Genomic DNA, 24,944 nt, shown 5'->3' on the forward strand with positions numbered 1-24,944 from the left:
AGTTTATGGCGGTAGAATTTAAAGTTTTATACTATTGTTTGATTTACAGTAATTAAAAGTATCTACTACGGTGATGTACAATGTTTAATTTTACGACCTATTTCTGATGCAATTTGACAGTTTTTTACTGTAATTTAAACAAACATTTTTTACAGTGTATATACTATTGAGTCATAAATAATAACTGTGACCTTATTTGTTATTTGTTATTTTTTAAATGACAGTAGGTGGTTATTGTTGACGTTTTATTTTTTAAATGTGTTACTATTTTTTTCTCTTTTGTGTGTTATTGTTGTTTGTTTGTTCATTGTTGTCTCATTATGACTACATGGGTGTGTGTGTACTTATGTGTTTGTAAGTTAATAACAAGTTACGTGTGCTAATAATGGTAATAATGAGTTTATAAACTACATTACTATGTGTTATACATACATATATATAAATATTATTGTTATATAACTGAATATAGTAAATTAACATAGGGAGAAGGGATTTAATAAGCTTTGGCTTCTTCCCGCTCCTTTTGAACACAAATAAGTGTTGAGTCTTGTTGTTTCATTTGTGTTGTTGTCTTGTATTTATTGTTGTTCGTTTGTTCATTGTTGTCTCATTATGACTACATGGGTGTGTGTGTACTTATGTGTTTGTAAGTTAATAACAAGTTATGTGTGTTAATAATGGTAATAATCAGTTTATAAACTACATTACTATGTGTTATACATAGCCTACATATAAATATTATTGTTATATAACTGAATATAGTAAATTAACATAGGGAGAACGGATTTAATAAGCTTTGGCTTCTTCCCACTCCTTTTGAACACAAATAAGTGTTGAGTCTTGTTGTTGTTGTTGTCTTGTATTTATTGTTGTTCGTTTGTTTTTAAATGTCCATCTTTTATTTTGTGTTCAAATAAATTCTCAATCATCATCATCATCATTCTAATAACAGTAATACTAATAATTTCCCTCTGTGTGTGTGTGTGTGTGTGTGTTTCATGCTGCATGTGGCTGCTGCAGGTCACACTAGTGGCGATGGTAAACAACATTCTTTCTATTAACCGTCTCAAATTAGTAACTCAGTGGAATTCCTGCTCTGTGTCTCCATTTAGCGTCCTGTATGTGTGAACTGTATCTGTATCTGTCAGTTATCCATGACTCAACCTGTTATTCTTCAACTTGTTTCTCTGGAAAGAATGAACGTTTCCATCCCTCCCCTTTCCTCTCCTCTGTGTCCGTCCCTCTTTCTCTTTCTCTTCCTCTTTATTTATACTATTCTGTCCTACGTTCTCCACGTGCGGCTGTTTTGTAGTATATAAAGGTTTAAGTTGTTGTGCAAGTGTTTGGGATCGGGTATGGTGACGGTCTTTTTTAAAGGTACATCTTTCTGATGATGGTGTGTTTTTTGTTACTGTTACTGTTGCCATTTTCACTCTTTATTTGTCACAGAATGTCTTAATGTGCATGCATGTAGCATTGGTAGTGCTGTATCAAAGTATTTTACTCCGACAAGGGGACTAATTGCAGTATTTTCCTTAACCCATTGAAGCCTGGAAAGCGGATACGTCGTTTTGTAGTATTTGTAGTATTTGTATAAGCTCTCAAATACCTTTTTGAATTTCATTTCTATCTGCTACAGAGGCTGAAAAATCTATTATTTAGTAGAAGCGTTGACACTTCTGTTGAATTCCAAGAAAAACTTCAGCTTTTAGGGGCTTATTTTAAAATCGCCCAGAGGTTTTACAGGCGTTTTAGGCCTCAATGGGTTAAAATGAATGTGATGCAAATCCTTCTGTAATGATAATGGGACTTTTGGTTAACCTCCAAGTTGTAATTTGAATGCCACTCGCAGGACTCTTGTTATCAGCTTGTTGTCCACTCGTTCTCTTTTATCTCATCTTTTGTGTGTCATCAACTGAGACTTAATGTTTCTTGGCTCGTCTTCCCCTCCCCTCTTCACTCTGGCTCTGCAGAAACGGACGACTATGCGGAGATCATAGACGAGGAGGACACCTATACCATGCCTTCAAGTAAGTGCACACACATGCACACACACACATTGCAGCTAATGTGACAAGTGGAGACACAAAGTGACAGGTCGTCATTGTCGACCTGTGTTTGTTGACCTTTTCAGACTGCTGCAGCGTACTCTGTGTGCAAGCAATTGTTAGTTTATGTGTGTGCAGGTGGAAAGGTTGGCTAGATCAGCTGTTCTCAACCTTGGGGTCGCGAGATGATTTCTGGGGGTCGCCAAATCATTTTGGAAGTCAGCTCTGTCTCCACTGTGTTAAAGTGTTAATGTGTTATTGTGTTTTAGTCTTTTTTTGGTCATTTTGTGTCTTGTTTTTGTCATTTTGTGGTCAATTTGTGTCTTTTTTGGTCATTTTGTTTCCTTTTTGGTCAATTTGTGTCTTTTTTTTTGTCATTTTGTGTCTTTTTTGGTCATTTTGTGTCTTTCTTTGGTCATTTTGTGTCCTTTTTTGTTCATTTTGTGTCTTTTTTTTGGTCATTTGTTTACTCTTTTTGGTCATTTTGTTTCTTTTTTGGGTGATCTGAACTGTGCGTGTGAGATTCTGTTCAGTCAGTGGGGGTCGCGGACAACATGCATGTTAAATTGGGGGTCGCGACTCAAAAAGGTTGAGAACTACTGGGCTAGATGATGGGGAGAGTGTAAAAGGTATAGTCTTATCTCAGGTCTGTAATAGCCACAAATGTGTGTGTGGAGATGAAGACTGAGGCTTTCTGTGTGTCTCTCGGGCCTCACGGTTGTTTATATTCAACGAAAACATCATCAACTGACAGTGTAACTCAATAAATAATATATTCTTCAATCAAGTGACTGGCATTGCAAACTGTGGTGCAACCCAATCAGTATTCAGGGTGCGGGGAGTATCTTGAAATGCTATGTGTGAGCTGTTTTACAGGAGGATTTAATGATACATTGTACCTAATTATAAATCTATTCAGGCTTCAGTTTTGATTCAAACTCTTTTTAGATTGGTGGATAAAAGGACAACAGGCGACATAATGACTGAGGCTTGAATGAATCTACATTTTCCGTGGTCACATGTAGCATTGTTATGTAAAAGAGGAAACCACTTGAACCACGTACTGTCTGTGTATTAATAGTTCTGCAATCTGTATTTGCTTCAGTGAGTTGTCATAACCTTCCTCAGACTGCTTTGTGACATTATCTTGCCACAATGTTTATGTTACAGTAAACATTTTACAAATGGCTGTATTTCCTGCTAAGTGTCCATCTCGACAGTTACATTAATGAAGAGGTTTATCTGGAAATAGATAGAATAGTTTAGATTTTTAAAAGTGGGGTTGTATGAGGTACCTTGGGAAATGTAAACCAAACAGAAAAATCGCTAAAGTCTCCTAAAAACACAAACAAAGTAATCAATAAAGGCAGCAGTAGACAGAAAAGTTCTGCGTTCTGCAATGTAAAATTACTATTTCTGTCAAAGCAGTCTGGTGGCTTTGAAGAGAGCATAGATAATGGCTTCAGGCCCCCCTCATGTAAGCTTGAATAGTGCTTGATGTCAAGGTAAAGTGATGAAAATATTCTAAATATATATAGTGTATAATATGATGACGTTTTCCTGCTCAAATGAAGCATGCTGACCATGATCTACACTGACTATGGATAAGAACCTAATACAACCCCACTTTAAAAAATCCACACTATCTCTTTAAGACTCCTACAGGATGTCTCCCATTAATAACTGAAAAACTGGATTAAATATGAGAGTAAACATGAAGAACGCCTGCTGCGCTGCTGTTGCTGCTGCTGCTGCTGTGGAGTTTGTTCAGCAGGTTTAGGACTGTCGCTCATTTTAAGCTCTCTGCTATGCTGAGTGGTGATGCTACATTGTCAACATTTAGAGGCAGCATTCATATCACCTCAGTGTATGACAGGGAGAGGAGCTGGAGGCGTTAAGGAAGAGATTTAAGGTGACAGAATTCCTCATTTAAACTGCCTCAAAATGTTGCCGGCGTATAACAAGTTATTCTGTGCAACCAAATTTAAACATGGCTTTGCTTTTTGACCATACATAAATAATTCACCAAAGTTGTCAACACATAAACACTGTATGTGTTTGTACAATACAGAGACAGTTAGATGTCCACATTAAACCGCTTTCATATCTAGACTGAGCAGTTTCAGGGTTTATTTAGGTCTGTTAAAAACAGCAGAAAAGGGATCCATTTGGTTTTCATTATTTAATAGGAAATAACTGAAATAAAGTAAGTAAGTAAGTAAACTTTATTTATATAGCACCTTTCACAGACAGAAGCCACAAAGTGCTTCCCATAAAAAAAATCATACATATAACATAAAAATGTATGTTTTAAAAGACCAAAACAACAGCAATTTAAACAACCATAGCAGTCCCAAAACAATTCATCAAAAGCCTGAACAAATAAAAATGGAGATTTTGGGGATTTTTTGCTGAATCTGTATTTACCATGTCATATGGAGCAAACCCTTTTACATTACAAGCAAACCAAAACAGGCCATAAGATCTCATAAGATTTCTTTTTTAACGTTTATGTCCCCCAAAATAAGTTTTATATTGAAATTATGCAAAAGAAAATGGTGAATTTAACCTAAACTTGTGGTGCAATACATTATTCGTACACTGTAAAAAAAGATAATCAATAGCTACCCAATAAAATTGAGGCAACAGATTGCAGGCAATATTGAGTTAATAACAATATTGAGTTAATAACAACTTAACAGGAAGTGCCTGTCAATTAAAAACGGACTAATTCTATTGTGTTGGATTCATTCAAAATTCTCTTGATTTAGAATTACAGACACATAAAGATTATATTTAATGTCATCAAAATAAGTAGATTCTATCTCAAACATTTTTATATTAAAGTTACTTAAACAACTGCCTCAAAATCAAGGACACATTTATATTTAATACATTTTATCAAATATATTAAGTAAAATTAAATGACTACAGAATAATTTATTACAGTGTAATGTAAATGGATGATTAAGTTAGAAGTTATCTAGATCAATACTCACAAACAGACATAAGCCAGCCAAGGTCATGTTTCACTGATCATGTTGTAGTTTTAGGGTTTCAGTCTCTATTTCAGAATTTATTCAGCAATAAACAATAAACAGGGTCCATTGGGTTTTAAGCTGCGTTTGCATTATACAACACACCTTTTTACGAACTGTTGAAGCTGACTAGGAGTGACCAATTCGTTGTGTGCTTTTGTTTTTTTAATGCACACAATTAAAATTAACCTTCCAACATTAAATTCCTGAGGTAAAAAGGTAGCACACATAGACTTTAGGACAAAGATGACTAATTTAAATTTCACCAATTTATTCTGGTCACATCAAACAAACATTCTGGTTGTCTTCATCAGAGCAAAAATTAACCTCCAAACACACCAAGAGGCTTTAAATATCCAAAGCAAGTTGTTTTATCAGGAACATGTTTATAAAACCTATATAATCACTGACATACAGTACCTCTAACGTACCTGCATCACTGTCACAACTATAATCATGGCAATTGTTAAAGACTGCAGTCAAAATTTCTGGATCTCTGTACTCACAGCTAGTTATTTCTGTCTCCTATCACTAACCCATTTCCCCAGAATACTATGGACTAGATCAAGGTAATGAGTCTGGTTGTACTGTGATGGCACTTTGATTTGGTGGTTGTTGTGATCCTTATTTTATGTTTGCTTGCAACTGTAAATTAAAACTGAATTCATTTCTCTACCTGTACCCTGTTGATTTGACCTCCCTCTGTTGATGTGTGATGTGCTGAATTGATAGTGGCTTCAGAACTGAACCCCAGTCGTTGGACAAGGATCTCGTTGTGTGTTTTTTTAAATGTTTAAGGGGGGAAAAAAAAGCTTGGATAAACTGTATTCAGTTACATCATTGTGAAGATCAATCAGTACCCATTTGATCTAATACAGTGCTGCTCAGGATAACTAACACATGGCAACAGTTCAAAAACATTTTTCTTTTGTTTAACCAGGCAAGTTGACTCAGAGCATGTTTCTATTTACAACTTTGGCCTGGAGGAGGAAGTGCAGTGAGAGGGAAGAGTTTAAATATATATAAATATATATATATATATATATATACACACAGTCCAGGCCAAAAGTTTGGACACACCCATCTCATTCAATGCGTTTTTCTTTATTTTCATGACTATTTACATTGTAGATTCTCACTGAAGGCATCAAAACTATGAATGAACACATGTGGAATTATCTTAACATAAAAGTGTGAAATAACTGAAAACATGTCTTTTATTATAGATTCCTCAAAATAACCACCCTTTGCTTACTAGAATACAAGACATGATTTCAGTTAGTTCACACTTTTTTGTTAAGTACATAATTCCACATGTGTTCATTAATAGTTTTGATGAATTTACAATGTCAATAGTCATGAAAATAAAGGAAACACATTGAATGAGAAGGTGTGTCCAAACTTTTGGCCTGTACTGTATATATATACATATATATATATATATATATATATATACTGTAACGTTTTTAACCCAAACCACTAACAAACAGGGTAGTCCCGCTCCATTGTTTAACCATAATGATCGACTTTTTTAAGATCAAGTTACATGGGCGACATTTAGAGGCCGGGCACACAGGCATTAATTATGGCCGACTGTACATTTTTAGTGCGTGTATGTTGCAACCTCATTTCCTTCTACAGGCGTTTTATTGCCCAGCATAATTATCTCTAAAGGTTGCACATGTGCTGGACATTTCACTGCCATAAACAGTATAGAAGACAAGTCAGAGATTTGTCAAATCCTGTATGCTCATGTTTTTGCTGTGTTCATATGCTGATAACATGGACAAAGTCAGGTCAACAGTGTCAGCAAACCAGCAGCCTCTCAACAGCCAACACTTCACAGATTCTTATTTTGTTAAAAAATGAATGTGGAAAAAACTAAATTTTTACTTGCCTCGCTTGACAGAGGGGAAACAGGAAATTTGACTAAATTAGCCTCTAAGCCAGTAGTTCTCAACCTTTTTGAGTCACGACCCCCAATTTAACATGTATGTTGTCCGCGACCCCCGCTCACTGAATCACAGTTCAGATCAGATCAGACAAAATCAAGACGAATTTTGGACAAATAATGATGCAGACGACAACTAAAACATCTCTCTGTCTGTGCATTTATATATATTTTTTATATTTCATTGTTACTTTTAATCTAAGTCCTTTGCTATAAGTTTAAAGGTCCATTCTGACCTCCTGAGTGTGTAACAGGCAGCTTCAAGCCAGAGACTCCTTGGAAAGTAAGAACTTGATACTTTGGGATTTGTCAGAAAAGACACAAAATTACCCCAAAAAAGAATCAAATTGACCAAAAAAGGACTGAAATTGACTACAAAATGACAAAATTGACCAAAAAAAGACACAAAATGGCCCAAAAAAGAAACAAAATGACCAAAAAAGACACAAATTGACAACAAAATTATAAAAAAAGACACAAAATGACCAAAAAAGACACAAAATGAACAGAAAAGACACAAAATGACTAAAAAGCATACACAAAATGACTAAAAAAGACACAAAATGAACAGAAAAGACACAAAATGACTAAAAAACACACACAAAATGACTAAAAAAACACACAAAATGACTACAAAAAAAGACACAAAATGACCAAAAAAAAACACACAAAATGACCAAAAAAGACACAAAATTACTAAAACAAAACAAACACAAAATGGGCAAAAAAAGACATAAAATGACCAAAAAGACTAAAACATTTCCAAAATGATTTGGCGACCCCCAGAAATCATCTCGCGACCCCAATTGGGGTCCCGACCCCAAGGTTGAGAACTACTGCTCTAAGCTATTCACTATTATACAACCCACCTGACTTTATCCATATTACATTTGATTTAATGTAGAAATCCATATTTACATTGAGTGTTCCTGGCTGTTGTGTGTCTGTGTTACATGGCATGTCTGGCTGTGATTTGCTGATGCTGTTGTTGCATGCTGTTGACATTGAGCTCTGCTGATTGCTATAAAACTAAGCTTGTCAGAGCAGGAAGGTGGATTATTCATCTAGATGTTCAGGAAAATGTATATTTGAACAGCAAATATGGCACAACATAATGTTTCACATGCAAAATTTGTTTCTTTTTGTACACCATAAAGTCAACTCTTTTTTTTCACAATTTTTTCACTTAAATATTATGAAAATATAAATATAAATATTTTAAAAGTTGATAATCTGCAGAATAAGTTGTGTTTTCTGCCATAAAGCCATGTTTCAAATAAACTCTGCCCACTCTAGAGCACTCTGACAAGCTTGGTAAATGCAAGGGCCGACTAAGAAGTGTATGTGTGGGCACTGATGTGTGTGTTTGATCTGAAGGTCTTCTCTGTCTGTGTGTCTGTATCTGTGTGTGTTCATGTCTATGTATATTGTGTGTGTAGCACGGGACTATGAGATTCAGCGAGATCGTATTGAGTTGGGACGCTGCATAGGTGAGGGTCAGTTTGGAGACGTCCACCAAGGAGTCTACATCAGCCCGGTATGTATCTCTCACTCACACAAACATTTAGATCTGAGGGTTTTTATTGACGCTAGCTTTAGGCCAGTTTACACGAGGACGCTTGGAGGTAAAAACGACAAAGTACACTACTGGTCAAAAGTTTTATAACACACCAACTTTTCCAGAATTTAATTGAAAATTATGCAGTTTAATGTCTCAGTGTACTCTGAAATTAATGCACATTTGCAACATTTACAATTCTTTATTGAGCATGATAGTTTTTTGAAAATAAAAAAAAGATTCAAAATCACATTTTATGTTGAACTAAAGGACTAAAAAAAGACACAAAATGACCAAAATAAGACACAAAATGACAAAAAAGACACCTTAAGACACAAAATGACTAAAAAAAGACACAAAATGACAAAAAAAGACACAAAAAGACACAAAATGACTTACAAAGACATGAAAAGAATTTAAAAAAATTGACAAAATAGCCCAAGACTCCATAGAGTTAAGTTGTTAACCCACTTCTTGTTCCCTGAAAAAAGGCCTAGTTGTATAATTCTGAAATGTACATTATTTTTCAGTTTTGGTTAAGCTTACCTTTTTTTATTTACCTCTGGCAGTTCACCACTTACCTTTGTACCCTTTCAAGCTGTTCATTTGACTTGAACTGCTTGAATTTTTAATAAAAAACTGGAAAAATTGGGGTGTTCTAAAACTTTTGACCGGTAGTGTATATTGAGTCTAAAATGAAAATTAAACAGCCTAATAAGTCTAAATTAGCCTACCAACATTATTAATAGTCATATTGAGCATTTATTAATATGATTTTGAAAACTAGTCTATCTTGGGGAACTCAAAACTAAACTCAAAGTTGGCAAAACTTAAAGGTTAAAGCGCCGGGCCGGAGACTTTCATAAACTATGAGGCACATTTTAGTTGACTTAAATGTCCAAACTTTTTTAATATGCTGTAAAAAGGCTATACAGTTTTGCAATTGAGTAATACAAATAGCTTTTGGTCTACACCATTGATAAATGAACATTTTAATGTAAAAATATGTACCGGTATATATATCATTTTTTTTTGTCTCAGCAACAGGGAGCCCCTGCAGGCGGCCTAAAGAGCCACTGATTGGCCACCCCTGTTTTAGACGGTAACGGCGTTTTTGGGGCTTAAAAACGCAAAAATCTGAAACCACCCTCCAAAGTGGAAAAGTTAAATCCGCTCCGCTGTAGCGTGTCGTCTACACTGACAAGACGCAAAACTCTGATCTGATCTGCTCACGTCACGTATGTGTTTACGTCACACACATGCTCCAGTACAGGAAAATAAACAAACATGGGATTATTTCCATGCGTCGGACCTTCAAGCTGCTCTGGCAGCTCTAATAAACTTACAGGAGTCTTTCCACCAAATGTACAGGATATGTACAGATAGTATTAGTGAACAGAGAAGGATCTGGAATTACCTCCATCAAATTATGGATGCACCGATTGGTCGGAGGCGAGCCAGACGGCTGTGAACGAGACATGGGAGATCTAGTGATGGTGGAGAACTTTGTGGAAGGAGTAGCTGATGAAAATGTGTGGCGTGAAAACTTCCGCATGCCCAAAGATGCTCTTATCACTTTAAGTGATGCCGCCTGGCTGCATACAATCGAATTTCACACACTTTTGCGTCACCGTATGCAGCAGATTTCCTCCCGAAAACGCTCGTCTAAACGAGGAATAAAAAGTGAAGACGTGACGCCACTTTTGCGTCTTCTGTTCAGACCGTCCTCGTGTAAACGTAGCCTGATATGCAAATAATCCAGGGTTCCTATGGGTGCTGGAAATGCTTTAAAATGTTTGGATTTAATCAGTTTTCATGGTTTCAAAAGTATAGTGTTTGAATACAGTTCTTTTAAAATTTACATTATATAGAATCCCAAGTGTAAATATAAATACCGTAGCTGACCAACATGACACTTTGTTGTGTTTTAATTAACCACTAGCATGTACAATGCTGTCACAAAACATCATTTTTTGTTGTTTATAGCTCAATAACAACTAATTCAATGTGATAAAGAAGTGAAATAATCAACATACTGCATAAACTGCATGTACTGTATGTAAATGTGTATTTTACAACAGCTGTTCAGTGCTGGAAAAGCTTGAAAATGCGTGTGTGTTCTTGAATTTGTCTTTGGAAAAAGTGTAGGAAACCTGATAATTTATTTGAAACAGCCCATTATAATTGATCTTTTACTCTGAGGGGTTGACAGGTGGCCAATGTGCAAATCCTTGCAGATTTAGTTGCATAAAGACAAAAAAAACAACAACACGTAGATGCAAAAATGGTTAATCTTCTACTTTCTAAAGCCAAAAAACCCATCAGTTACTGACATTATTATTCACATGTTTAATTAATGCAGTCTCATACTCACCTCTTTTGTCTTTGTTCTCTCACGCGCTGCCAGCAAAGTCACTTTGAAGTGAGACTTAAAAGAAAACACTGAATTTGAACTCACAATAGCTGCACGTATACAGTAGAGTTGTAACAGAGGAATATGATGAGATAGACTCATAACGCTCATAACCAAGATACGCTTACAACTCTTATAATTGAACTGATGTGCAAACATCTAATATTGCTATCATAATAAGCTTTTTAGGACAATTTTTTTGTGAATGTAGATGCTTTAGTTGAAAGACATATCACCCCAGTTTTAGCTACCCTGCACTGTCTTCCAGTGTTTCCCCAGGAGAGATTTATAAGTTATTCTACTTGTTTACGGCCTACATTACTTTTTTTTTTGTCATTTTATAATCCTTCACAACCTCTTAGATCTTCTGCTAATCACACAAATAAGACGATATTTAGCTACACACCAAAACCATGGAATTCCCTCACAGAGGCTTTAGAGACAGCCTTATAAACAATTGAAGCGACAATTAAAAACATATTTATTTAGTGTTGCCCTTAACTCAGTGTCACTCTTCATTTGTATTATTCTTATTTGACATTTGATTGCTCGGTGTTATTGTGCAGTCTTTTTCTTCACTTTATTGCAAAGCACTTTGAGCTACACCCCCTGTATAAAATGTACTATATTAATAAAGTTTATTATTGTTGTTATAAGGATTAATGCTGATCGTGTTGTTTTTTTTTAACTTTATTGCCTTTTATGCACATTTACAGACAATTAACAACACAAAGGAAAACAAATCAAAACTTCTTGAGATTGGGTCTCATCTGTCACACAAATGGCACTGTAAAGGGTATTACACATATTTTATCTGGCTCTGTATTCCAAAATAAGATAATATAAAAAGGGATAATTTAGATAGTAATAGTGTATACGAGTCTTAAGCAATATAGTCTGTAGCCTGATCGTGTTGTTTACTTGGATCTGTTTCTTGCAGGAGAACCCAGCCCTGTCTGTGGCGGTGAAGACGTGCAAGAACTCAACATCAGACAGCGTCAGGGAAAAGTTTCTCCAAGAAGCATGTAAGTTCTGTGTGTGTGTGTAAATGTTACCTGCCAACACTTACTTACACTCAAGAATTTGCAGAATTATTAGGGGATGCTCCGACAACTTTTATAAAACTTGGAATCCCATTCTTTCCCTAATTGAGTCTATTTCATCGTTAGATGATTAACATAGATGGTTCTAATTAAGATAAATTGATATAACTTTTAAATGGCCAGTAATTGTTTTTAGCATACTGATTTGGTGGTCAAACTCTAGGCACAACATATACAAATTGTTATAGCTATTTTTTGTTTGTTTTTTCCAAGCATTCTGTATATCTCCTCTAAATGTCCCTTTTTATTTTTTTTTATTTAGTATTACTATTATTTGTTTGGTTTTATGTGTATGTATATGTGTGTGTATGTATGTATGTGTGTATATATATATATATATATATATATATGTATGTATATTTTTATTTTTCGTTTTTTATTATTGTTTATTTGGCTACTGTTCACCCCTCCTGTTTTTCTTTGAGGGGGAGAGAGTTGTATTTTCTCATTATCATTACTATTTATTGTTTATTGCTTATTTTATGTGAATGTAACTCTCTGGTTCGGGGGGCGAGAGGTTGTTCTAAAAGGAGGAAAAATGGGTGAATTGTACCTTTTCTGATTGAATATGTATTATGTCCTGACAACCCAATAAAGATATATATGAAAAAAAAAGAATTTGCAGAATTGCCCTTTTAGTACAGGAAACCTTGCAAGCTGTTTGTGAGCTGACCTCCCCCCCTTTACCTTTTTTCTCTGCAGTGACAATGCGTCAGTTTGACCACCCGCACATTGTGAAGCTGATGGGAGTCATCACAGAGAATCCAGTCTGGATCATCATGGAGCTCTGCACGCTTGGAGAGGTAGGACACTGAAAAGATAAATTTGTACAAGGGTGTTCAGTACCTGCTGGTTTTCATGTGTGCACGTCTTATAAAGGTATTAAAGTCATCACAGGCTTCTCTCTCTATTTAGGTATTTGTAAAAGAAAGAGGGAGTTTATCAGGTGAAAGTCTGGGTGTAAATCATATAATACACTATCATCTGCAGGGCAAACACTAACTGCATTTTAAACGATTTTCAGTGTCTACAGTATGGCACATAATCAATCGCTGCTTTTATTTCCCGTTCCTTTTTTCTCTTCACTTTGTTTTAATGTATTATTCTGAACTGTGTTCTCTTTGGTGAACAGTGTCTTCTTTAGGATGAAACTGAGCAACATTTGGATGCATGTGGACAGCAATACAGTGGAAAATTAATTATTTGTGAAAATTGATCATCTTCATGGAGTTCCTTAGTAATCGACTGCCTAATTAGGGACCGAGCACTGAAAGTGTGAGGACGCTATTGTTATTGGTCCGTCTATTATTATTGTTTTTCCGGGTAATCAATCGCCTTTTTGGGGCCTTTCTCATATTCAAAAATTCACCATTTTTGGAATATACGTCACTCAAAATTTTCAAAAAAGCCTCACATTATAGGATTTTTTCACCTAGACACACGAAATTTGGTACACATGTGTATCAAGGGAAGACGCACCAAAAACTCTCAAGAACCCATACCCGAAAACGAACAGGAAGTCGGCCATCTTGGATTGAATATCGCACTTGTCATCGTTTTTTGCCATTTCCAGCTTGTATACTTTAACAAACTCCTCCTACAGATTTAATGTTATCGACTTCAAACTTGGTCAGCACCATCACAAGGCCTTTGGGATCAAAAGTTATTGAAAGCTTTACTGACTGTCACACTATGTGGGCGTGGCATGGCGCCAAAATATGGTGTCTCGCCATAAAACACGAGACTGTATAACTTGACCAGACATTGTCCAATCTGTTCCAAACTTCCTACACATGACGAGGGTCCACCCCTGACCACACCCACATGTGAATATTGACACAGAGTCATAGCGCCCCCCGCTGGCTACTCTGCGAGCAGAGTAGTAGGAGAAACGCCATTTGGTACGCATGGGGACTGAGCCCACCGACGGCTCCACTGATTGTTTTTGTTATTGTCATTATAACTTGTTGATGTTATACATTTGTTTTTTCTATTATCAGTTTATTACTTTCTAATGAAATTTTAGGTGGAGGCTTTAAATAAGCCCATCTGGGTTTTCTGCCTCTCCCTGCACTTTACATTATGTTATCTTTGTCATTTTATGTAATTCTAACTGTGCAAATAAAATAAAACCTAAAAAATAAAACCTAAAAAAACCCCACTCTGCTCGGTCCCGTTCAGTCCTGCTTGCAGGCCTAGTTGTATTTCTGTTTGCATTGCTTTTTGAAAGTTTTTTTTTTTTAATGAGCACATTTTTTAAGGCACATCTGAGCTCATGATGCAGCACACCACAGATGTAGGCAGCAGAACAGTAGACGGCTCGTCATCTACTGCCGAATTTAAATGCACCCACATGCTCTACGTCACTCACTCTGTTGTTCACAAGAAGATAACGTCCCTGTAAATTTCTCCACACAGATTATGTGTATTGTGCAATGCTTCTTTTACAGAACTGTTTCGTTTCGTTTCGTATCTGTTTATTTCGGTCAATACATGTCATCAAAACAATCCAGAAAAAAAAAAAAAAACATTGATCAAAGTAAACAACATGTAAACAGAGAGAGAAAATTGATAATAGACATTTGGACCGAAAAGGCTGAAGCATAGCTTATAACGCCAACTCAAGTAAATTTAAAAATTAGAAATGTACAATCTGTTATTTATCAACAAAAGAAATAAGCAGTCACAAAAGAGAGAAAAGAAAGAAGCTTATTACTCATTACTCTAACTTATATAAATTAATCATCCTATTTTTAAGTAATTTTTTTAATAAGTTAATGGTATTGCAAATTTTCAAGTCTTTCTCCAATTTGTTCCATATGTAACTATTTTTCCTATTTTCTACCCATCTTTCTGCTCTACTTTTCCTGATTTCTTTGACTATTTCTGTCTTCTGTGTTTCACCATCAAATTATTGCTCCCTCCCTCTCTCACGTCCCTTTGGCTGGTATTTTTTTTCTCTCCGTCCTCCACAGTTGCGGTCTTTTCTCCAGGTGAGGAAGTACAGTCTAGACTTGGCCACTCTCATCTTGTACTCATACCAGCTCAGCACGGCCCTGGCATATCTGGAGAGCAAGCGCTTTGTACACAGGTACGCAGCAGAGTGCTAAGTGTTCTGTACAAAATATGAAAATGTGGATTGATTATTTTTATGGCAAATACATATATAATACAAGTGCAGCTCAATGTTGCCACCTACTGGATAAATGGCAATGAAAAATCCTGCTCAAAAAGGGAGAAATATTGTGACTTTTACCGGTTCTTTTTCATGACCAGTTGTTTGCTTTTTAATAAAATAGCATACATTTAGAAAAGTATTACAGTGAGGGGTATTATGCTGTTTCTCCAGAAGCTACGTGAAAGGTGTAATTTATTATTTCATGTGACAAGTGTCCAATCATGTATTGTGTCCAGGATTTCCTTTCATTTTCTGTCCTCTTCAGGGACATCGCAGCGCGGAACGTGTTAGTGTCTACAGTCGACTGTGTGAAACTTGGGGACTTTGGTTTGTCTCGATACATGGAAGATAGCTCTTATTATAAAGGTAAATATAACACCTCCACTCACGCACAGTGTTATTTTTAAATGTACACTTCACTGTCTGGTTTTTCATAACATGGAGGAAATCACCCTTAATATTCAATGGACTGACCTAAACTTCATCAAATCAAATCAAACTTTATTTATATAGCACTTTTCATACATAGAAATGTAACACAAAGTGCTTTACAAAAAATAAGAGTAAAAACAGATAATAAAAATGAGAAAAAAACCCACCCCTCCCTTCCCCACATACACATCTGTATGTATACACACACACACAGACTCACACACAGCACATATTGAATGAACTTGAACTTGGGGATCATTTAAGTCTAACACAGTTTTCCGGATTTCTGTTTTTCAGCATCTAAAGGTAAACTGCCGATTAAATGGATGGCTCCAGAATCCATCAACTTCAGACGATTTACCACAGCCAGTGACGTCTGGATGTTTGGTAAGAAAAAAAGCAACAACACGCTTTTTTTCTTTGGTTTTGTCTCTATGTTTTGTTGCTTTAAATCGGATTCTGTTTTTCTCTCTGGCTTTTGGAGCATTTAAGAGTCCATAAGTAGGTGTCTCTGTCTCATGGTGAGTGATGTGTGATGTTTTTCTATACATAGGTGTCTGTATGTGGGAGATCCTAATGTTCGGCATCAAGCCTTTCCAGGGTGTGAAGAACAACGACGTCATCGGCAGGATAGAGAACGGCGAGCGGCTGGCGATGCCCCCTCAGTGCCCTCCTACTCTCTACAGCTTGATGACAAAGTGTTGGTCGTATGATCCCAGCAAGAGGCCACGCTTCACTGAGCTCAAAACACAACTGAGGTACTTAATGGAGTGTGGTTTGTTTGGAGAGTGTGTGTCTCAATCAGTGTAAGCAGTTGGAACATCAGTGTCTCGCTCAAGGACACAAAACACCAACGCTCTCGTCTCTTTTAGCGATGTGAGAATGTTAAATTATTATATCTCTATATGCTTTACCTCAGATGTAGAAGTAGGGCTGCAACTAACGACTGTTTCAATAGTCTACTAGATAGATAGATAGATAGATAGATAGATAGATAGATAAATATACTTTATTTATCCCAAGCTGGGAAATTACAGCAAGTCAGTAGTCACCGACTATTGAAACGATTAGTCGACTGATCGGATAATTATTATTTTTTTCTTAAATTTAGCATGAAGTTGCTTTAAATATGTGGCAAATGATAATAAACACAAGAAAGATGGGTACTTAAATGAAAAATGCATCTTTTATTCAACAATTCAGCTGCTGATTCATACAAAAAATAAATAAACCTCTGTCCATTTTTTCTGGACAGGAAAATGTGTTTTATAAAACTGTATTTCTGCTCCATCAAGTGGGTGGAACTGGTTCTGGGTTCTGGATGTAGTCTGGGTTGAACTGGGCTCATCTGTTGGAACCTCATATCACAGACCAACACCAGTACTGACTCAGTGAGGAGCCTGTTGCTGCTGCACATCTGCTTCTTCTGCAGAAAGGCTCCATGGTGGCTCTCTTCTTCAGACTGCATGCATTTAATCTAAAATACGTTTGTCAGACATAAAGTTAAAGCTCTCTTTTAAAGCGAAAAAAAAAACACGTCTGGCGACAATAGTCGACAATGGAATTCATTGTCGACTATTTCTATTATCGATTTTTGTCGACAACGTCGAAGAATCGTTGCAGCCCTATGTAGAAGCAGAAAATGTGGGCTGCAATGTAAGTAAGTGCACCAGGCATTTTATCTATAGCAAGCTCACTGAGTATAAAGAAGCTCAAAGAACGACTTGTGGAAATAAGATCCACAATGGCACATTTTTTTTACGTTGCCTTTATTAAATTTGCACATAGAACTTTCAAGACTAATCCAAATAAATGGCCCTGTAACACGACCCATCTTGATTTCTGTATAACAATAATACTAGTTGCTATCTTCCAAGTCGTAGTTAAGATAAAGGAACAGTAAATGATTTTCCAGAAGAGTGTTTCCTTCCGCTTTCCTAACAGCAGGTGTCGCTGTCTGTCTTAATTATGGTCATCTAACTCAGTAGTTCTCAACCTTTTTGAGTCGCGACCCCCAATTTAACATGCATGTTGTCTCACTGAACACAATCTCACAGTTCAGATCATACAAACTCAGTTGATACGACGAATTTTGGACAAATAATGAAGCAGACAACAACTAAAACATCTCTCTGTCTGTGCATTTGTATATGTTTTTATATTCTATTGTTACTTTTAATCCTTTGCTATCAGTTTAAAGGTCCATTCTGACCTCCTGAGTGTGTAACAGTCAGCTTCAAGCCAGAGACTCCTTGGAAAGTAACAACTTGCTACTTTGGGATTTGTCAGAAAAGACACAAAATTACCCAAAAAAGAATCAAATTGACCACAAAATGACAAAAAATGACCACAAAAAGACACAAATTGACAAAAAAAGACACAAAATTACCAAAAAAATACACAAAATAGCCCAAAAACACACAAAATGACTAAAAAAAAGACAAAAAATGACCACGAAAAGACACAAATTGACCAAAAAAGACACAAAGTGACCAAAAATACTAAATAAAAAAAGTTATGGAAAAGTCCAATGTTGCATTGCGACACTCCCACATGTATTCTGATGCATTTAATTGGCCAAGAAACCGAAAATAGGTGGAAAAAAAAAATACAAATACTACAAAACGACGCATCCGCTTTCCCTGCTTTAATGGGTTAATGTGGTTTAACACTTTGAAAGTAAAGCTGAAAGTCAGCACTTTAACTTCACAGTAATTGTTTCTTTTCAAATGGAGCACAGAGCCAAAACAAAACTGTCCAAATACTATACAAAGTGCGCTTCACCTCCTGTTTGGGCTGAGGACGCTATGGCTGGCATGGTAACAGAGAAGTGATGATGACAGAGATGGATTATATGAGATATCTCGGTCACGCCTCGCCTTGTTGTTAAATGATACATCACTGCCTTGTTACAAGCTTGGCCTGCAGACAGATTTGCAAAGAGAGCAATCTTATCTATCAAGAGACAATATCCCGGGCATGTTGTGATCAGATAAGGCAGAGCTAGACAACACTGTACGCAATTTACACACTTGCTGCGTAATCCCAAAGTAAATCGTCATTGTGATAATCCCCTTAAACAGGAAGGGTCCTACCTATTAGTGAGTCATATAATGTCATACGAATAACGGGAAAAGACAGTTTGTGCAACCTTTTATCAAATGTATTGAGAGCTGCACTCACAAGGTTGAAATTTAAACAAAATGTTATTATTTATTATTGTTATTATTTAGGAAGAAACTCAATAAACCTGATATGTTTCATGATTTATGATAGTCAATTTGGGGTTACAGTACGTGATTATCTTTCAAAATTATTTTTATTGGATTTTCCTTGGATGCATATTTATATATGAGCTGTCAGAGCACACATCAGTTTATCCAATACATCCATAGACTAGGCAGGTACAAAATAAATTAAAACACCAAAGTTATAGTCAAAATATACAAAAACAAAAAGAAAAAAAAAAACAGGAAAAAAAAACAAAAGCAAATAAATGAATGAAGATAACCATATAAGAGAAAAGTATAAAATAAAAAAATAGAAAAATAAATAAATACATAAGTAGTGCATAGAGTCAGTCGTCCTCAACCAGAAATAATGGAACAGTACGTGATTATCATTCATTTAAATCTTAGCATGTGAACAGCCAAAATGACACCTCCAGCCCACCGATCACAATTTTACAATATCACAAAACAGCTGCACCAACAAGTACATTTTTTACAAAATTTGCGATATATTCATGTGTTGTAGTGTTCGATTGGACTTTTCCCCCTTTTTTAGTAACAGAGTTGGCACTCCTGTAACAACAGAGATATAGTATTAGCTTAAATGTAAGACAAAAATCCTTCTCACAACTGACGAAAGTTATATATTTTTTAGTATTTTTAAAATTACATTTCTTTCTCTGAAACAAGGGTAAGCACATTCAGAGGGACATAGGGGTACAGTTGGAGTGGAGGACTTCCCAGCCACCATGACTCAACAATTCATAATCATTCAGACATGAATAGACCTGCAGTTTTTTGGAAGTGATGCTTTCAGCTGATGGGAAGATAGCTCATATCAGAAGTAAGGAGTGCTGGTAGTAATTATGAAAGGTGTGGGTGTTTGAAACGGCTGATGAAGCGTATTTCTATGGATAGATTTTACATTAATTTCACATTCTTTAAGTAACATCATGGTCTCAAGGTTCTCAGATGAGTTTGGTTGCACCACAACTACTCGACCACTGACCCCAACATTGTGATTTAAAAAATATATATTATTGTTATCGGTTTGGATAATTGTCATTTTTAATTCCATCACGTCCTCACAGTTCGATCAATTAAATTTATAGCACCTTTATACACTGCAAAAAAAGAAAAGTTGGGTGAACTCAAAATTTCAAGGCAACAAACTTCGATAAAATTTCAAGTTGGACAATTAAACTAAATATTTTAAGTTTTGCTTTTGAGTTTGCTCAACTCTGAATTCAGATTTTTGTCAACTCAACTGTAAGTTGTACTAACTTATAATTTCACATTGTAATAACTTTTATTACTTACTTCTGCTAACTTCTGCAATGTGCTGAATTGGCACGATTGTAACGCCGCTATGAAATGTCAGCTAATGTTGTGACCACAATTTTGAGATAGCATTGATAAGCTAATGGCTACTGTAGTAGCTGTAACAAGCAGCGCCGCTAGCATCACTTAGCCGCTAGCATCAGTTAACCGATAGCTTTCGCTAATGACCGAATTTCACCGCTTTCCAGCATTTCACAACAAAGAAATAAGAGTTAGCAGAACTATTGTCCCTTGTTGTGAACCCCAACTTAAAGATATAAGTAACAACAACTCACCAACTTGTTTTTGAGCAGACAACTGGCTTCCTTTGTTGTGCTAACTTACATTATTGCTCTAAATGTCAATAATTTATATTTCCAAGTTTTACCAACTTAAATCACTGTTTTAGGCAAAAAAAAATAGAAGTTGGCTTTTTTGCAGTGTATAAGAAGCCCATACAATGACCTTAGTTATGTGGTGACTGATCTTTGTTGTGCAACTGCTTTTATCTTAGTGAAGCAGAAATCAAAAGCTAATTTTCATTCAACTAGGCTAAATTTGACCTGACACAGAGTTGGAGCATCAGGCTGCTGGACCTTGGGGTTATCATGTAGCAGGCTGTTTTATTTCTATATGATTATTATCTACTTATGGATATCATCTATGTATCAGAAGTTTTTGTGTAATTTTGAGCCGCGTATTTAAATTTGTACAGTTTGTATAAACCGATATCAATCAAGACTTACTGCTTCCTGCATGTGAGTGAATGCAGCTACCACAAAAGATTATTTACATGCATCATGAAGAGTTGAGTAAGATTTTATCTCCACAGGGTTCATCTAATTTTTCTTATAATTAAAAGCTGAATTTCCCTGGAGAGAGTAGTTATTATACATGCCATTTGTGTTTTTATTGTTGAGACTTGAAACATTTTTTACTAATTTGCACAAACGGAGCAACACAAGTTTCAGCAGCACAGCGAGATGCCATCATTGTTTCCTTCAGCAGGCACATTCTCTCTCTGTCTTGTTCTCTTTCTCTCCCTCTCTCACACACAGAAACAGGAAAATAAGAGCACATATAACTCCTGTGGTTTTATGAGTTTGCTTAAAACCAGCATGACTCACACCTTAAATTCCACCATGATTACACTTCCAATGTTCTCAATGTCAGCTTTCCTCTTTCCCCAAAAATTCTGCTCCTCTTACACACTCTTTACCTCCTTTTCAAACCCTGCTCCTTTTTTTAATCCTCTCCTCTTGACTTTGTTCACCTTTAAATGATTATATTTACATGCACAAAATATTTGACTTATTGCCCTTGTTTCTCAAAAGACAACATTCCTACATAACTGTTTACGAGGCTAATGAAAATGAATATTCCTATTTACATGCAGCTGTGCTATCCTGTGCTCCTATTAAAGTAAAATACCCCCATGACGTATATAAAAACATTTTTTTCATAAAACTTGATATTTTCAACCTCCACCCCAGTTTTGCAAACTAATGGCAAGTTAGTGTACTGACATGTCTGAATCAGGAAGTGCTTCATGTGTGGATTTTTGCCTAATTATATCCAAACACAATATGCTGTTTATGGCCTGTATCTAGTTTGGAATAGCGGAAAATGGGCGTTTTTTTGTTTTTTTTCATACCATCACATACCGTATACCCCAATGAAATGTCAGGAAGGAATAAAAACCAGATACCGCCCAACCCTAACAACCACCAAATAGTTATTTGACCTTTTTAATAGTCTTGTAAGTCGTCCGTTTCTTGCCTGTTCCACCAGTAGACTGACCTCTGGTGAAGCCTTCTGTGTACTACACATCCCCTAAATCAGGGGTGTCAAACTCTGGCCCGCAGGCCAAATTTGGCCCGCAGTGTAATTTTATTTGGCCCGCGAGCCAATATCAAATTATTATATTATTATTGTACTATAAAAGCTGACCCGTCCGTATTATACGGCGCATTTACCGCTAATACTAGATTTATTATTGTTATTTTATTTTTAAATGTATTAACCTGTTGAAAAACTTTATTTTGATATTTAAATCAGAAGGATGCAAATAGAAAAGAGGCATACGTTTTTATTTAATTTTTATTTAATAAATTAATGACATTGATATGTTTTTTATATGAAATTTGAATTTGCATGTCTGCACTATTTAGTTATATATTGTATGTTTATAAGCGTTGCTGGTTCCATATTTAATGTTAAAGCAAAACATGTTTGGTATGTATTAAAAGGTTTATTTGTTCAATGTTGGCCCGCGATTTTATTCAAGTTTTAAATTTTGGCCCATTGTGTATTTGAGTTTGACACCCCTGCCCTAAATCTAGCATTTATCAGTTAATGGAGTAAAAATAGCAGCGTCTGTGTCTTTGATGCTAATGTAAATCATACCGTTGGGATATGTACATAGTATAACATAATACTGTGCCCCCACATCATGGAGGTCCACTCATCAGTCTGACACATGTTCATTGTTTTTGTGGTTCAATGGGCTCAAAACCCAGTGTGGAAAAGTGCTTATGAACTGCCTTTGAGTGCTAATCTGACAAAATTAAGAGCATTTATTTTAATTGACCGTGATCTGTTGGCATGAAGCAACAGAGGGGTAACCCTCAATGTGCCTCATCCAGCGTCTTGGAAACCAAGTAAATATTGACCACGTTAGCTGTGGCCACTGGCTATTAATAGGGGAAAGTCGTGCCATATAAGGGTATACAATTTGGTTTACTTTCGGTCTGGCCGCCTTTTATATCATAATATCAATTATAGGTCTCCACTGCCAAATATGCAGCTCTCTGTTACTACTACAGTTTTCCTAGACGGTGGACCAACTTGTGTGTATGTGTGTATGTGTGTATGTGTGTGTGTTTACACAGTGGGCAGCTGCCAGGAGCTACAGCTTTCCAAAGAACAGAGAGAGAAAGAGAGAGAGAGAGAGAGAGAGGAAGAGAGGGAGAGAATGATGAAGGAAGGAAAAAGGCAAGCAAGAAATACTGCAGCACTGTATTCTCATGGTCAAAGCTAGCAGGTCAGGGCTTCTTACTCTCAGTTCGTATTATTCTGATATTGAAGTCTGTGTGTGGGAAAGGACTGGAGCCTGTCGTCTCTGGAGGTTTTGTTCAGCTATAACAGAGCGTATTTGAGTCATCCTGCTAGGAGTAGTACATTTTATCCTTTAAGCGTTGCTGGGATCCTTTGTGGTGACTCATGTTGACCTTCAGTAGCGTATCGGTGCTGAGTGCCACTGGCCCATTACCATTTTAGTGGTTACGATATTCTCCTAAAAGAGCCTGACGGGATATTCTCTGGTGCTACTGGATTGGCCTGGTCTTTAAAGGTAAAGTCTCTTCTACTGGTTTTCTGTCTCATAAGGCTTTCTAAATGTTGCGGTGTCAGCCTATAATACAATAACTGGTTAATTATTTTTTCTTTTACATGTTTTTTTCTGCATTTAGTGGATGCTACTGCACCCATGGGTTCAATCTAAAAACAATTGACGCAGCTATTTTGTATGTCTCTTAAACATTAACACTAGTCGGTTGTTTGTCTTTCGCTTCTGATTCTCTGAAAAGAAATGTGATTCTTTGAATGCCTATTTAAAGTATAGGTTAACATGCTATCAGGCCTGTCTTAAATCAATATTCATAGACCTGTATGTACATCGAAACAGTTATTGGATGCCGTAATTATTCATCCTGTCCTACAAAGAGAAGTAATTCATTACGGAGGCACAAATCACGGTTTTTACTCTTATGGCACGTTTGATCCACTGGATTTCCATTCTATGCAACAGTTGATCTTCACGTAATCTTTTGATTTTATTGTAGTGGCACGATCAAAACAAATTAAGTGACACTTATCAGCGGGGGTCTGATCTCCGATGCGTGTCCACAAACCAACAAGCAATGCTTCCGTCTCAGTCATTTCTTTTATTTCATACAATTCTTCATATCTTAAACATTGTTTTCACTCACGATCAAAAGATGTGGCGTGACGCTCCCACTGATTCTGAACCAAAAACTCAACTAATCAATACTCAACTTAAATCCCCTGTGCTTCACTCTCAGGCTGCGTCCGCCGTCCCCTTTATCCCCACATATAAGCGCCTCAGAAAACAAATGAAATCAAGCGGCCTCTACAGGGAACAAGATCCAAATTCCACAGTTACAGTTTTTTGTTTCCTTGCTGCATATTTTTTTTATTTATGGCACAATTTCAATACTTTTATCAATTTTTTATGTGTTATTTACTTGCATGAATTTTAAGCTTAGGTTGTACAGATTTTACGGATATGAAGCATTGAAAGATGCTCCGAGAAATGACATCACAATCAAGGTTATTATAGTTAACGAAAACTAACAAAATAACGAAAACTAAAATTGAAAAAACATTTTCGTTAACTGAAATAAAAATAAAAACAAGAGTTTTTTTTAAAAACGATAACTAACTGAAACTGTATTGTGTGTTTACAAAACTAACTAAAACTAACGAAAATTATAGTGAAAATGTCCTTGGTTTTCGTCTTTGTCAACTTTTTTCATACATAATTCAGTGTTTCTATTTGAACATGCAGGAACACATGGTAAATATGTTTACTGAGACTGGGATGTCCACACTTCAACCAAAATACAAAACACCGCGAACTGTAAGAGTTAATA

At 36.1% G+C, this 24,944-nt stretch overlaps 1 protein-coding gene across 1 annotated transcript in view; it reads left to right on the forward strand.

The window, feature by feature from the left end:
* Positions 1-24,944, forward strand: part of LOC131976923 (focal adhesion kinase 1-like) — an 82,800-nt gene that overhangs the window by 24,083 nt on the left and 33,773 nt on the right. Inside the window, exons 14-23 of the mRNA XM_059340143.1 lie at positions 1,021-1,038; positions 1,974-2,030; positions 5,635-5,655; positions 8,477-8,574; positions 11,949-12,033; positions 12,814-12,914; positions 15,087-15,202; positions 15,555-15,655; positions 16,019-16,108; positions 16,275-16,479. Of these exons, the coding sequence (XP_059196126.1) occupies positions 1,021-1,038; positions 1,974-2,030; positions 5,635-5,655; positions 8,477-8,574; positions 11,949-12,033; positions 12,814-12,914; positions 15,087-15,202; positions 15,555-15,655; positions 16,019-16,108; positions 16,275-16,479 (892 nt within the window). The remainder of the gene's footprint in view (positions 1-1,020; positions 1,039-1,973; positions 2,031-5,634; positions 5,656-8,476; positions 8,575-11,948; positions 12,034-12,813; positions 12,915-15,086; positions 15,203-15,554; positions 15,656-16,018; positions 16,109-16,274; positions 16,480-24,944) is intronic.

The sequence above is a fragment of the Centropristis striata genome, chromosome 8, assembly GCF_030273125.1.
Source record: "Centropristis striata isolate RG_2023a ecotype Rhode Island chromosome 8, C.striata_1.0, whole genome shotgun sequence".
NCBI lineage: Eukaryota > Metazoa > Chordata > Actinopteri > Perciformes > Serranidae > Centropristis > Centropristis striata.